The sequence below is a fragment of the Schistocerca cancellata genome, chromosome 2 (genome assembly GCF_023864275.1).
Source record: "Schistocerca cancellata isolate TAMUIC-IGC-003103 chromosome 2, iqSchCanc2.1, whole genome shotgun sequence".
In the NCBI taxonomy this organism is placed as follows: domain Eukaryota; kingdom Metazoa; phylum Arthropoda; class Insecta; order Orthoptera; family Acrididae; genus Schistocerca; species Schistocerca cancellata.
Window position 1 is genome coordinate 482,008,565 of NC_064627.1, and position 15,294 is coordinate 482,023,858.

General features: G+C 34.8%; 1 protein-coding gene across 1 annotated transcript in view; it reads left to right on the forward strand.

Moving 5' to 3' along the window:
* The window catches only part of LOC126146300 (esterase FE4-like), a 123,398-nt gene that overhangs the window by 40,463 nt on the left and 67,641 nt on the right, over positions 1 to 15,294 (forward strand). Inside the window, exon 4 of the mRNA XM_049915611.1 lies at positions 12,675 to 12,825. Coding sequence (XP_049771568.1) covers positions 12,675 to 12,825 — 151 coding nt within the window. The remainder of the gene's footprint in view (positions 1 to 12,674; positions 12,826 to 15,294) is intronic.

The window sequence follows — 15,294 nt, forward strand, 5'->3', positions numbered from 1 at the left end:
GACTACAGTCATGTGTGTATGAGTTACAGTTGCGTGAGTGTGTATGTGTGTGTCTGTCATCAAATTTTGATGAAAGCGTTACTGGCCGAAAACTATATTTGTGGAAGTCTTTTTGTTGTGCCTATTTGTGCCTCAGTATCTCCGCTATGTTATACTGGTATCGACAACTACTGTTGAGGAAAAGTAATGCTAGAGAAGGATCTCACATTACGCCACTCACCTTGGATTACTGGATATGTGGTATGTGACTGCTTCATTGATGTACTGGAGTTAGAAGCTTCCACAACCATCACAAGGAAAAGTGTTCACTGACCTTGGAATAAACAGGCTATGGGATGTTGGCATCAATAATGCTCTGAGACTCTTTCTTCAAGATGATCAGCATTAAAAGAATTTAGACAGCAGTCCATAGAGCAAGTTAACTTAAAAATATGAACATGCAAATATGCGATGAAGGAGATCTTAAAATAATATTATAAGTGATTTTTGGAAATCATTCTGTACAAATATATGGTGGAAAGTAAAAAGATTTAAAAACTGGAAATTGTACTCTGGAAAATAGAAAATATGATGTCATCACAGAGACACAGTCATAAAGACTTTGTGGACACCATCTCCCCATCAGGTCTTAAACCACAAGCAATATAATTTGATCTCATAGTGGAGAATTACTTTCTGTGCAACCCATTCCCACAATGGAAGTAAAACTGCTAATGACACTAATGCCTTACACTACCCCCCAGTGACTGACATTTGCTGTGCAGTGATAGCTCATTTAGTGTCAGGGGCATTACAACATCTTCTATGCATATGAAATGTGGACTGCAGAATTGCTGCAACAATACCAGATAGTGGTCATACTGAAGCAAGGAATAGAACCCAATTATGCTTAATCTCATAGGCCAATTGTGGAAAACTCACACAAAATGACTTCAGAAAAGAAAGGGAAACATAAAAATCACATGTTATTAGCAAAGTGACACCTTGGCTCATAAGTTTAGAAACACTTCCTAACTGCAATGCAATCTTCTTTTCTTATTTTTTCTGTAATTTGTATTGACTCATTTGATATGTGATTTCCTGTGATGATTTAACAACTGCCTCCTTGGATTGCTTTTTCTGAAATGCTTCGTTATACAAAATTTAACAAATTAAATTGTATTATCCATTAGTCTTCATTATGTATTTCAAAACAACCAACTGTCTTTCCACTAGATCTGGATTTAAACTGCCCCAATACGATTAAACCAGTAATTCCCTTTTGTTTTAAATATCTACATTGTTGTCAATTGTCAAGGAATATAGTGATCTTCTAAGCCACAATGCCGTTATCCATAGAGCTTCTGTAACCATGCCACAACAAGCAATTTTATTTCAGCATGCTTTCCTGATACATGTGATGCTGACTAAGCATGGAACATGTGCAGCGTTCTTAGGTGTCCTTGAAATATGAGTACATGTGAAAATAAGAACTACATTAATTACAAAAATAACAGACATCTCATAGCTCTCAATAAATCTGAGTTGGCTTCGCTATTTCTCTGATGGATTGATACTATCATTACTAACTGTTGTTACTATGTTATCTGTCAGACAGCATTAAGCATAATGGTCTGTGATGTCTTCAGTGTAGATTTTATAAAGGATTCTAACATGTATAATGACCTGGAAACTTTATTTGAATCCTACAGTTTGATATTGGTCATTAACTTTCCGGCACGGGTGCATAGACAGTAGGAGCCTAACTGGGAAGATTTTCTTTGGTGAAGCTCAAACCAAAAATATAACTGTTTACCCAGCAACAAATGCTCTCTCTGATCATAATGCACAATTGGTTAGTATTTATAAGGTAGTGCCTTATAGTGTGGATACTCCTCACTGAAAATCAGTTACAATAATTAATGACTCCAGAACAAATGCTTTTAAGAATAATTTACAAGAGATGGCCTGGGATTAAATTTATAATTAATGAAATACTAACATAAAATTTAATCTATTCCATGATAAATTCGAATCATTATTTGAAAATGGATTTCCACATAAGCTAATCAGAAAGACTATGTGGAATTTTAAAAACGTTGGATGATTGCAGACAAACAGGTACTTGATGTTTTTAGACCAATTTATTTTATTCCTCATTAAATGTTTTGGGCTCTGCCCATCTTCAGATGACCTTATATAAACACAATAATGGATATAAAGTTAGCCTACATACTTTACATAAAAAAACGTGTGTCTTAAATATGCAATGTATTTGTAAAAAACTTGCACAGCAGTTGTTTTAATAGGCAAATACTGTACATATTATTTTAAAAAAGTGTTAAATATACCTTCGACAAGAACATCAAAAATCTTCAGAAAACCACAAAGTTTAACAAAATAGCAGTAGTAACTAGATACAATGACCTAACATGGACAAAATTTGCAGTGGAAAGATACAATGGCCTCTTGTACGTGGTAGGTAAACAGTCTATCAACATATGGTGTGATAACAGTGGTGCTGCTTTACAACATCATTTCATCATTATCATTAGTTATAGATTTCTCCATAATAAAAACTACAATTAAAACTGAAAAATGAAATAAAATATATATTGTGGACAAATATGTAACTAATGGTAACGACAAAATGATGTTGTAAAGCAGTGCTGCTATAGTCATGCCATCTGTTGATTGATTGTTTACTTAGCATGCACAGGAGGTCACTCCTGTCATTCCACTGCATGTCTTGTCCATGTTAGGTCATCATATTTAGGTACTGCTGCTATTTTGCTTAACTTCATGGTTTTCCTGATGATTTTTGACAACTTGTCAAAAACATACTTAACATGTATGAAAAATGGTATATATTTGTCTATCAAAACTAACTGTTGTGCAAATATATTGCAATTACATTGCTTATTTAAGTTGTGTGTTTGATGTACACTATGTAACATTATATTTGTTACTGTAGTTTTATTAGGTCATCTGAAGATGGGCAGAACCTGAAACGTGTAATGAGGAATAAAATAAATGGTTCTAAAAAGCATCTAGTATCTGTTTTTCCATGATCATCCAGCTTTCTTAAATTCCAATTTGTAGTCAAGTTCACACTAATCAGAAAGGACACCAACAGCCATGTAAAAAACCATGGACCATTAGAGGGATTAAAGTATCTTGAGAAAGGAAAAGGAAAATGTATCTGTTGGTAAGAACAAATAGATATCATGCAGTAGTTGTAAATTACAAAAAGTTACTCAAAGTTACTAAGAAATATTATTAAGAAACCAAGGAACATGCACATAATTCCAGAAAACAGTAATTCTGAAAATAGACTCAAGGCTATATGGGTCATGGGTAGCAAATATGTTTAGTAATTATTATTTAAATATAGTAGTTAAAGTATAGGGAAAACAGTTCAAGAGAAAAATCACAGCAGTATGTTGACAAAGCAGTCTCATAAAAGTCAGTCATATGAATTTATTGCCAACGTCTACTTCTGAAATTAAGAAAATTATGTATTCTCTTAAAAAATAGAAGCTCATCTGGTTTTGATAGTGTTTCCAACAGAGAGTTGTTCTCATATAATAAGCCCTGTCTTATCTGAAACATATGACGCATCACTATGACAAGGCATTTTTACCGAGAGACTGAAATATGCCATTGTACAACCCCTCAATAGCTACCAACCTCTTCCATTGCTAACATTGTTTTCCAAAATTTTCAAGAAGGTAATGTATTCTAGTATAGTATGGCACCTGAGTAATTATAATATCCTCATCAAATCACAGTTTAGAGTTTAGAAGAGTTGCTCTACTGAGAACGCCGTTCATATAATCATTCACCAGATTATACAAGCATTAAATAATAAAACAGTGGTGGCTGGTATTTGCTATGATCTGTCTAAGGCATATGACTGTGTGAATCACAGTATTCTTGTAGATAAATTTAAGTTTCATGGTTTTGATAGTATAGCCAACCAGCGGATAATGTCATGTCTAACCAAAAGGTTGCAGAAGATTGTGGTTAGTAATTCAACCAGTGTTGCTGGGGGATATTATTTTGACTGTGGAGATTATATGTGGGGTTCCCCAAGGCTCTATCTTATGTCCTATATTATTCCAATACTGTGAAAATAATGTTTACACTCACCATATAGCGAAGATGCTGATTTGCTAATAGGCACAACAAAAAGACTGTCACAAATAAAGCTTTCAGCCCATAAGGTCTTTGTGAAAAATAGATGACACACACACACACACACACACACACACACACACACACATATGCAAAACGCAACTCACACACACGAGTCATGTGTGTGAATTGCATTTGCATGTGTGTGTGTGCGTGTGTGTGTGTGTGTGTGTGTGTGTGTGTGTGTGTGTGTCTGTATCTGGCAACTTTCCTTTTCATAATATTGTCCGCTATTGTTCCTCTATGTAAATAATCTTCTATCTAATATCCAACAAGCAGAATTGGTTCTTTTTGCAGATGACTCTAGTGTTGTAATCAGTCCAAAACATAAACAAAAGAAATAGTATACAGTGTTCTTGAAATTATCGTTGACCGGTTTCGTGCTAATGGTCTCACCTTTTTATTTTATCCCATTCTTCTGTACCACACTGATTTCACAATATCCATTTTTGTCACACCACAAATTACAATATTAGAGACAAGATTAGCAAAATACAGGTGTTTCTATCTGAGACATGCCCTCCCTAACTTACATTCTGTGGTACTAACTACATTCCAAAGACTTCCTGGCAGATTAAAACTGTGTGCTGGACCGAGACCTGAGTTCGAGTCTCAGTCTGGCTCACAGTTTTAATCTGCCAGGAAGTTTCATATCAGTGCACACTCCACTGCAGAGTAAAAAATCTCATTCTGGATACATTCCAAAGAGTTTACAAAGCAAAAGAGTTTACAAACTTAGGTTTCAACAGGAGAAAAAATGGTTCAAATGGCTCTGAGCACTATGGGACTTAACATCTGTGGTCATCAGTCCCCTAGAACTTAGAACTACTTAAACCTAACTAACCTAAGGACATCACACACATCCATGCCCGAGGCAGGATTCGAACCTGCGACCGTAGCAGTCATGCGGTTCCTTTCAACAGGAGAATTATCACCAAGATATAACATTATTTTATGACTGAGTCCAAAAATAAATTTAATAATTAGCATTAAATTGTGCAATTAATAATATGAATTTTAAGTATGCCAAAAATTTTATATTTTCAATTAGTCATAGGAGAAGAGTAATTTTAACTATTAGTATGTATCAATTGTAACACATTAATTTCTTTTTTATGCATTTTAGCTTGAAATATAATACATTGTATACAAAATCATATGAGTTGTTTTAGGGAAACAGCTGACATAATTTTAAGCTATGCAAGAATCAATAGTATGCACAGTGTCGGTTATCTCTATAAAAAAAGATAATGTTAGAGGAGGATGATTAATTACCACCTTGAGTTTTAAAAACACACAACATACTTAGTTCTGCACATCTATCGGTACTACATTAATAATAAGTGTAAATGGCAAGGAAATAATAACTAGGATGAAAACTCCAAATTTTTAGGTGTCCATATTGATGAGAATTTAAATGGGAAAAATGCAATTTGGAGCTCTTAAAATAACTTAGATTAACCACATTTACAATTAAAATCATTGCCAATCCTAAGGGGAGAGAAATCAGTATGTTGATATATGTTGAATATTTTCATTCAATAACGCCATATGGAGTAACATTCTGGAGTAACTCATCTTTAAGGAAAAAAAGTCTTCATTGCTCAAAAATTTGCTGTAAGAATAATATGTGGTGCTCATCCATGATCACCTTGAAGACATCTGTTTAGTGGGTTGGGTATTCTGACTACTGCTTCACACTGTGTTTATTCCCATATGACATTTGTTGTAAGTAATCAACTGCAGTTCAAAAGAAATGATGATGCACATAATTACAATACCAGAAGCAAAAAGACCATTCATTACTACACATTAAAGGTTCCTTTAGCATAAAAACGGGTGTACAATGCTACAACTAAAGTTTTGAAAACTTCCAGTGTCTGCCAAATAGCAAAGTAAAATTTAAAAACAAAGTAAGAAAGTTTCTCCTTGACAACTCCCTCTATTGTACACGAGAATTTATGTTAGTGTAATATGTAAAAGATAGTGGGTAGGAATTACTAACTGCTCTGTATGTACTCACACTTATAAATTAATTTGCAAAGTGAATGTAGAAAGACTCATTCCTTACCATTACGATTTATTGTGGAAATGATCCATGGAACCTGAAACTAGCTAACTAGTAGTAAGAGATCATAAGAGATATGTGCCACCCATATCATGGGAGGTGCAAATCACTACAGCAATCTTCATTGATCTCAGCTGCTTATGAAAATGTGTAATTCCTTGCAATGGTGCACAAGCTTCACATTCTTATAATACTATGTACCTTCCTCACTCATTAATATTGATACTATTCTACCACCAACTGTTAAATTCTTATGTTATGGAGATTATATACACCTATACCCAAAAGCAACATCTCTCCAGAATAACTGCCATATTGTGGATTGAAGATGACATTTTACTTAATTATTAACTGATAAGAAGTTGATTGAATGAAATTTTCACGCTGCAGCAGAATGAGCACTGATACCAAAATTCATGGCAGATTAAAACTATGTGCTGGACCAAGACTTGAACTCAGGCCTTTTGCCTTTCATGAGCAAGTGCTTTATGAGTGAGCTACCCAAGCACAATTCATGACGCTTCCTCACAGCTTTACTTCTGCCTGTACCTCATCTACTACCTTACAAACTACACAAAAGCTGTCCTGCAGAACTTCCAAACAGAGATGCCTGGATCTACCTACAACAACAGAGGAAAAAATGAACTTTATTACTCATTATTAAAGCTGTCAGTGATTCAGAAAGAAGTTCAATAAGCAGCAACAAAAATTTTTGGTCATTTGTCCATTGCCATAAAACGCCTGACAGCTAGCAAAACAAGATTTAAATCTAACTTAAAATAATTTCTCCTGGACAACAACATCTATTCCAATGATAAATTTCTACTTAAAAACCGATAACTAGAGAAAATACCTTTTTGTAAGTGTAATTGTGTGAGTAGGACTAAAAAAATAATGTGGTTGTTAATTTTTATTTTTATTTTGAGCTTTTCCTCATTACAGAGGCTTATCTCCAACATAATAATTTACTTGGAAATTACAATACAAACAATAAACGTTCTTAAAATATAATCTCAAAATATTTCTCCAGGTGTTTCGATCTTGTGTGTCCTCTTCCTCTGCGCCCATTCTCCTCATTGTGTGCTGTACATTTTGGAGCCAGGTTGTCATAGGTCGTCCTCTTCTTCTTCTCCCCTCCGGTTCCCACTCCAGTATCAATTTTGGTATTCAGGTTTTCTCCATTCGTCGTACATGCCCGTACCACTGTAATTTCTTCCTATCCATTGCGTCATATATTCTTTCTTTTATTTCCATTCTCCTTATTACTTCAGTGTTCCTTATCTTTTTTTTCCTGGAGGTTCTTGCCGATCTTCTCCAAAAGTCCATCTCTAGAGCTTGTAATTTTTTAATGTGCTTCATGTTAATTGTCCAGGTCGCCATTCCATACAGAACCACACTCTCTAATATGGATTTGTATATTAGTTTTTTAGTTCTGCTCATTACATTCCTGCTCCATAAGACTGAGTTAAGCATCTCCCAATGACCCTCCGTATGCTACTAATTCTTTTATTGATTTCTGACTCTGATTTTCCCTCGATTTCTAAAATGGATCCTAAATAACAGAAAGTGTTTATCTTTTTGATTTTCTTTCCTTCAATGTATAGCTCATCTGAATCATTAGTCAAGTATTCTGGTTTTTGGTAATTAATCTTCAACCCCCAAGTTTTGTACGCTACTGCTCGTTGATTGCACATATAGTTAGCATCCTCCCCATCTTGTGCTACGACTACTTGATCATCAGCAAATAATAAATGATGTAGGTAAACTCCATCTTTTATTTCTAATCCCATACTATTACATTTACGAGACCATGTTCTAAGGCTAATATCTATATAGATTTTAAATAATGATGGTGACATGGGACAGCCTTGTAAAAGGCCTTTGCTTGTTCTAAATTTCTGTGAAAGTTTATTAACAACTTTCACTTGGCAAATGTTATCTTTATACATCTGTTGTATTATTTTAATCAAGGGAGGGTTTATGTTTGCCATATGTAGTGCTCTCCAAAGTAATTTTCTTGGAACAGTATCATATGCTTTTTCTAGATCTATGAAAATTAATCCTATATTTTTTGATTTTTCCCTATGTTTCTCCAAACTCTGTCGTGATGTGAAAATATGGTCTACACATGATCTCCCAGCCATGAATCCACATTGTTCTTCTTGGGTTCTAAAATTTTTTCCAGTTTGTTTTTAATTACTTTCGCAAAAATTCTCATTAATGTGTTTGTAACACAAATTCCTTGATAGTTTGAACAAATTTTGTGATCCCCTTTCTTAAATATTGTATTAATGTAACCTAGCTTCATCTCGTTGGGTATTGAATCTCCATGTATCATTTTGTTGAAGAGCTGTATTATCAGTTTCACAATTTTGTCACCACCATATTTCAGACACTCCAGATTGATATTGCCTGGTCCCGGTGATTTACCATTCTTTCCTGTTCTCAACGCCTGAAGTACTTCACTTTCTAAAATCTGGATCTCATCATCTTCATGTCCTTTATCTTCCCCTGTTCCTTCTTCTAGATATTCTTCTCTGTCCTCATTTAATAATTTTTGGAAATACTCTTCCCTTTCCTTTTGTGTTATCAGTTGGAGATTAGTTTTGCTTTTTGTATCCTGTCGAAGCCCTTTCAATACTGACCATGCTTCTTTTGCTCTCCCAAATCCTAATTTGCTATTCACCTTGGCACATGTTCTTTCCCATGCTTCATTTTTTGCCATCCTTATTTTTTTCATCAATTCAACCACTGAACGAACGCATTTCGTTTTTCTCTAACGAGGACCTCTAGTTCCTCTGACCACCACTCTGCCGCACGGTTGTGGTTGCTATCTTTTTTACCCGACACCTCCGTTGCTATGATTTTCACATTAGCTTTTATATAGTCATATATTTCCTCTGTACTTCCTTCAAATGATTCAACCAGTTTCCTTTCCATCCTGGCCGCAAAGAGTGTTCTGATACTTTCGTCTTGTAGGCTGTCAATATTAAAAGGTAAATTTTCATCTTTCTCAATCTGGTTTGTTTTATTTATGTTACTTGTATCACTCCTTGCATTCTTCCATGGCCAGAAAGACTTCATTTTAACTAGATAGTGGTCTGATCCACACTGGGCTCCCCTATAAGATCTGACGTCTACTGCTTTGAAACTACTTGTTTGCCTAATGATAATGTAATCTATTATAGAATGAAGTTCTTTGGTGTTCTGTTGCCAAGTATATTTATGAATGTCCTTATGTTTGAAAAATGTGTTGGTAATTTTTAGATCAAATTGTTCACAAATTGCAATCAATCATTCCCCATTGTCATTATATTCGTCCTCTCCATGTTTTCCTACTATTCTACAAGATTCTCTAATTCCTACCCTTCCATTCGGATCTCCCATGATAATCAGTTCCTTTCTTCTTGGGATTTTTTCAATAGTCTCCCTGAGGGTGTCCCAAAATGTATATTTCTCCTTATCTTTTGTGTCGTTTGTGGGTGCATATACGCCAATAGTCACAACTTCCCTAGCAAATAATGTCATTTCAACAGTTATAATACGTTGATTGATGAATGTCCAATTTGTGATTCTTTCTTTCCATGATTTCCTTATCATAATGGAGACTCCTGCTTTGGCTCTTACTGCTTTTGATACCCCACTCCAGATATGTACATAATTATCCAGTTCTTCTTCTCCTTGGCCTTTCTTCTTTGTTTCAGAGAGTACAACAACATCCATGTTGAACATGTCAAGTTCTGCAGGTAGTAAATTTATTTTAGTGGAAACACCTTGCACATTCCAGCATCCAAACATAATTTTCCGTTTCTCATTGCCAGTTCGTCGTCCAAAGTTCCAATTTTTCCAAGGCATATTACTAGGTTTTTTAGCATTTTTATGTTTTTATGTGAGTGAGGAGCTGGCCCACTGTACAACCCCCAACCCGGAGGACCAGGTAATTTTTACTCAAGGTTTTCTTCCTTTAGCCTTTGATAAGCCAATATCATACTACAAGGCAGCAGTTGCTAGTTTTGGTCCACCCCGGGTATTTTATTTCCCCGGTACCCACCATATCTGGTGAGCATTCCCCTATCCGCCACCTGGGGAGGTGCCCGATGGGAGACCAGCAAACTCCACACGGGGTTGTTAATGTTAACATTAATCATGAATACATATCCTGTAAACTTATTCATTCCACATCAGTTTGAAATGAGAACCATTCAAATGATCTATGGAACATGAAAACATGTAACTAACTACAATTACCAACTTGTGTGTATTGTGTATGTGCTAGCATAAATTTGTTGTAAGTGTCACACACTGAAGAGCCAAAATATGACAGCCTACTTAATATCATTGAGGTCCATCTTTAGAATGCAATACAGTAGCAGTTCTACATGGAGTTGATTCAACAAGTCCTCGGTAGGTTTCTGGAAGTGTATGGCACCAGATGTCTAGCACAGTTCACACATTTATAGTAAATTATGAGCCAGTTGTCTGTAGTCGCAGAGTTGGCATATGCTAGCATTGTAGGTGTTTTCCATCAGGTTCAGATGAGGGGCATTTGTTTGCCAAGAAATAAGTGTGAGTTCACTAGCATATTCATCAAACCACAGTAGCAAATTCTGGTGTGTCAAGGACAGATATCTAGCTGGAAGATGCCACCTCCATTGGAGAAGACATCAAGCATCAAAGAGTGCAGATAGTCCATAGCTATCATTTGTTGTTCATATCCAAATAGTCAAATGACAAATAGACAAATGTCTGCTTATGTCTGTGTATGTGCGGTGTGTGTGTGCGAGTGTATACCCGTCCTTTTTTCCCCCTAAGGTAAGTCTTTCCGCTCCCGGGATTGGAATGACTCCTTACCCTCTCCCTTAAAACCCAAATCTTTTGCCTTTCCCTCTCCTTCCCTCTTTCCTGATGAGGCAACCGTTGGTTGCGAAAGCTAGAATTTTGTGTGTGTGTTTGTGTTTGTTTGTGTGTGTATCGACGTGCCAGCACTTTCGTTTGGTAAGTCAAATCATCTTTGTTTTTAGATATATTTTTTCCCATGTGGAATGAGAGAGAGAGAGAGAGAGAGAGACAGTTTTTTCTTATTTTTGTGCCTATTTGTGACTGAGCATCTCCACTGTATGGTGAGTAGCAACTTTCCATTTCATAATATTGTTTTAGTAAAAATCAAATAAAGAAAGGATGCTTTGCAAGGCTGTTTGTGTACAGATTGAGCCATGCTACATAGACTCCAAACATACACTGAAGTTTCATAAAATAATTTAAACTTTGACAATTTTAATGTCTATTCATTCATTCAAAGAAAATGCAGCAAACAAGTAATGAGTTACAAAAGATGGGCGAGACATGCTTGTACAATATTTAGGAGCAAATTTCTCTCACAAAAATGAGAAACCAAGTCAATATAATAAATAAATAAATAATAAAAATATTATTTTGGGTTATAAAGATCACAACATTTTATGAAGTTTGTAAGGAATAAGCATATAACAAATGTTCAAAATGTCTTCCACTTCTTTCTACGTATACAAGCACTGATGAGATCATGTACTGTTTGTCCCTTTCAAATACCTCCTGGACAGTGTAAAACAATGGAAACTCCAGGTTGGAGTATCAACAATACAAGGAAAAGGATAGATTACTACTCACTGTTAAGATGCCAGGGAAAAGGGTATATTGCTACTCACTAAAAAGATGGCGTGTGTCATCTTTATGGTGAGTAGCAACCCAGCCTTTTCTTTATATTCTGGATAGTGTCAAGTGTTTTCACAGACTTCTATGACAAAGTGATGAAGCATTGCTGCAGTAGGACTGCCTGCTGAATAAAAAAAAATTAAGTCATCTAAGAAGTAGTAAACTGAAGGACACATGCTGGAGGAAACTGTAGGCCTCAGAAATAGTCTTGCACTACTTACTCATTTGTCACAATGCAAATTGTCCAATGTGCATTGAACAATATCATTGCTGGAACCCTTTCACACATAAAGTACTTGCATCCTCTTAGGTGCAGGGCTATTCCTTGTAGTATATCTAAAAGAATGTTCTGAATAAAGTCTTTGTATAGAATGCCTAGAATGCCTGTACATTAAGTTGGAAGAATATACTGACCTGCAAGTCACCAGCAATTCCAGATCACACATTAGCTTTGAGATTCTATTGAGTTTACATGAATTGTACCATGAGTGTTTTACATATTCATGAATGGTGGATATGAAAATGTATTCCAAAAATCAGTTGATAGTTTTACCTTGAAATGTTATTTATTTTAAACTTTCATTAATAGTTGAAAAAAAAGTATTTTTGGACATATGTTTAGATGTACATCTTTTTTATTTTGACATGAAGAACCCACCCACAAAGTATGTTACACCTCATATAAGGTAAATTTTCAAGATTTTTTTCTGAAATCAGTTTTTTTCCCCTTGTACAACAGTTACCATCAGATACAAGTACTCCCAGACCAGTGTTTGTGATGATTCATGGTGGTGGCTTCAGAACGGGTTATGCTCAGTCATACTCACCTGATTTCTACGTTGACAGTGGCATTTTAGTTGTTTCCATACAGTACCGTCTTGGACCACTAGGTAAGTAATTAGTAGTGATAGACAAAATTTTGATTGTTAAAATTAATTGTCTTTTACAGAGTATTTTCTATTTAAGTGTGTAAGTGACTGTAACCAAGGAATTCCTCATTAAAATGATAATAAATTAGACAAATCTAAGTCAGCTTATTGTAGGATAAAATGACAAACTGACAGATGGGTTTGATCAGTAGGGTTGTTAATTTTCTGATGGAACAAGAGAGATAAGAAATTAAGGTGAAATGATTTAATACAAATAATAAAAAATGGAAATACTGGCACTTGAGGGGAGTACAGATGCAGGACAAGGCGAGTGACATTGGTTGAAGAGTGAGTGGCCAAAGTGTGTGGCCAAAACTCATAATGACTTTTATTATATTATAAATATGATTCTGACTAAAATAAAAATAAATGTGTAATTAGTATATCACTTTTCACCATTGACAGAATGTCACTTTTTTCAGCAAATGTATCTGATATATTCCTTTGCTTATATTTAATAGAGGAAGAACTGTAGTGGATATGTCTAAAAAGATCTATGCAACTAAACTTTGATGAACATTAACAAATTAATCAGTCTGTGGTGATTCATACAAACATTCTATATTGGTACAGAATCTGTGGTTGAGTCACTCTTCTGATCATAATATATCACAAATACTTCAAACAAAAACCTATGCCTAGTAGTTTGAAAAAGCACAGGTTATACCCATCTACAGATATAGCAGAAGTGATCCACAAAGCACCCATCCACTGCCATTGACATACATCTATAGTACAATATTATAACATATTATGTATTCAAATTTAATGCTACAGTGCTCAACATCACAAGAGCTATGATTATATCATTATCATAAACTATAAAAGATATAATTTAGAGAAATAGGTCAGTGAGTGGGGAAAGGAAGAAATAATGCACTAATCACATAAGTATCGACACTACAGTTAAGGTAACATGATATTTATCGTCATCATCACATCATCATCTTCTTCCTTTCAAGTTTTAGGCCTTTTAACCTGTTATGGTCTCATTGAGAAGTTCTCCTGCCATGTTTTCATTGGCCGACATAGTTATATTACATGGTTTGGCTTGTAGAGCAGCATGGAGTTAGGGGCTCCTCTTTGAGCTCATTTATTATACATGTTTTTTTCCACTTGTTTTGGTAGTTCTGAATATAATATTTGAGATGTTCCTTTCACACGTATTTATTCCTGTTGTGATATGATTTGGTGTAACCAGCTGCTTGTATCAAGTATTTCATTTCATAGGTTGTTTATCATTTCACATCTTTTGCCTTTATTGTCCAGGCTTCACTGCTATAGCACAGAGCAGTGCATGACTTGCTAAGGTCGTATACTGGTTTATTCTGGTAAGTTTCTGGACTAGGGATAGTTTCATTACATTATTAATGACTCCCATTTCTTTTGTATACCTGGAGACTATTTCAGCTAGGGCTGTTTTTCCAAAAATGATAGTTTATTGTCTCAGTGTGTGAATGAGTTCACTCTTTCTAGAATTTTATTTTTCAAACAGATCTTACTTTATACTGGGTATTTTCTACAGAAAGCCATAGTTTTTGTTTTTTTTTTAAATTTTGATGTCCATGCTGTATTTCATGGATATTATCTGTAAACTGTGTACAGAAAATTTATGTCATCCTCTGAAGATGTTGCAAGAGCTAAATCATCTGCAAAAAGTAAAATCTAGTCTTTTGTTTCTGTTAATTTGAATGAAGCTATGTGGAATTGTCTCCAATCTTCGATGATTTTATTAATGTAAATAATAAATAAGAATTCTGAAAGTTGGGATAAGTTGGCATCCCTGTCATATTCTTGTATGTTTTCTTCCCCATTCTGATAATTTGTCCTCTTTCTTGACTAAGATTAAATTTGTTTTGTACATTTTGTATATATTGTCAATAAGGTGCAGGGAACATGAATGTTTGTCAAAACCTATAATAATTTGTTTCTGTTGAAAAGATTTGTTTGAAGATGATGGAGGAACTATGTGATTTTATGTTGACTTTTCTATGTTTTTCTATTAGCGATTTCAATGAAAAACAGCAATCACAGCATGATCTTCCTTTTTTGAAAGCCATTTTGTTCTTCACCACGATGGGTTCAATAGTGTCTTTTATGGTTTTACAAATAAGGAATCCATGCCAAATTTTTATAACATCCACAACTGTAACTCACAGACATTGATTTACTACAAAATATGTTTTGAATGTCATTTTAAGCTTGTAGAAGTTCTTAAAAGTATACCTATAATCTTTGTTTCCTCTCACCCTTGCACCTCATCAGTTAGATGCATGTCTACTACCAATATTGGAATTTGATGTTCTGAAGATAAGTACCAGCGAGAAATTTTGTGTCTTTGGACCAATATTGCTATAGCTTACAAATATAAAGATATTCTGGAGTTGTCTCTTATATAACTAAGCATCAAATATCAAATAACCTTTATCT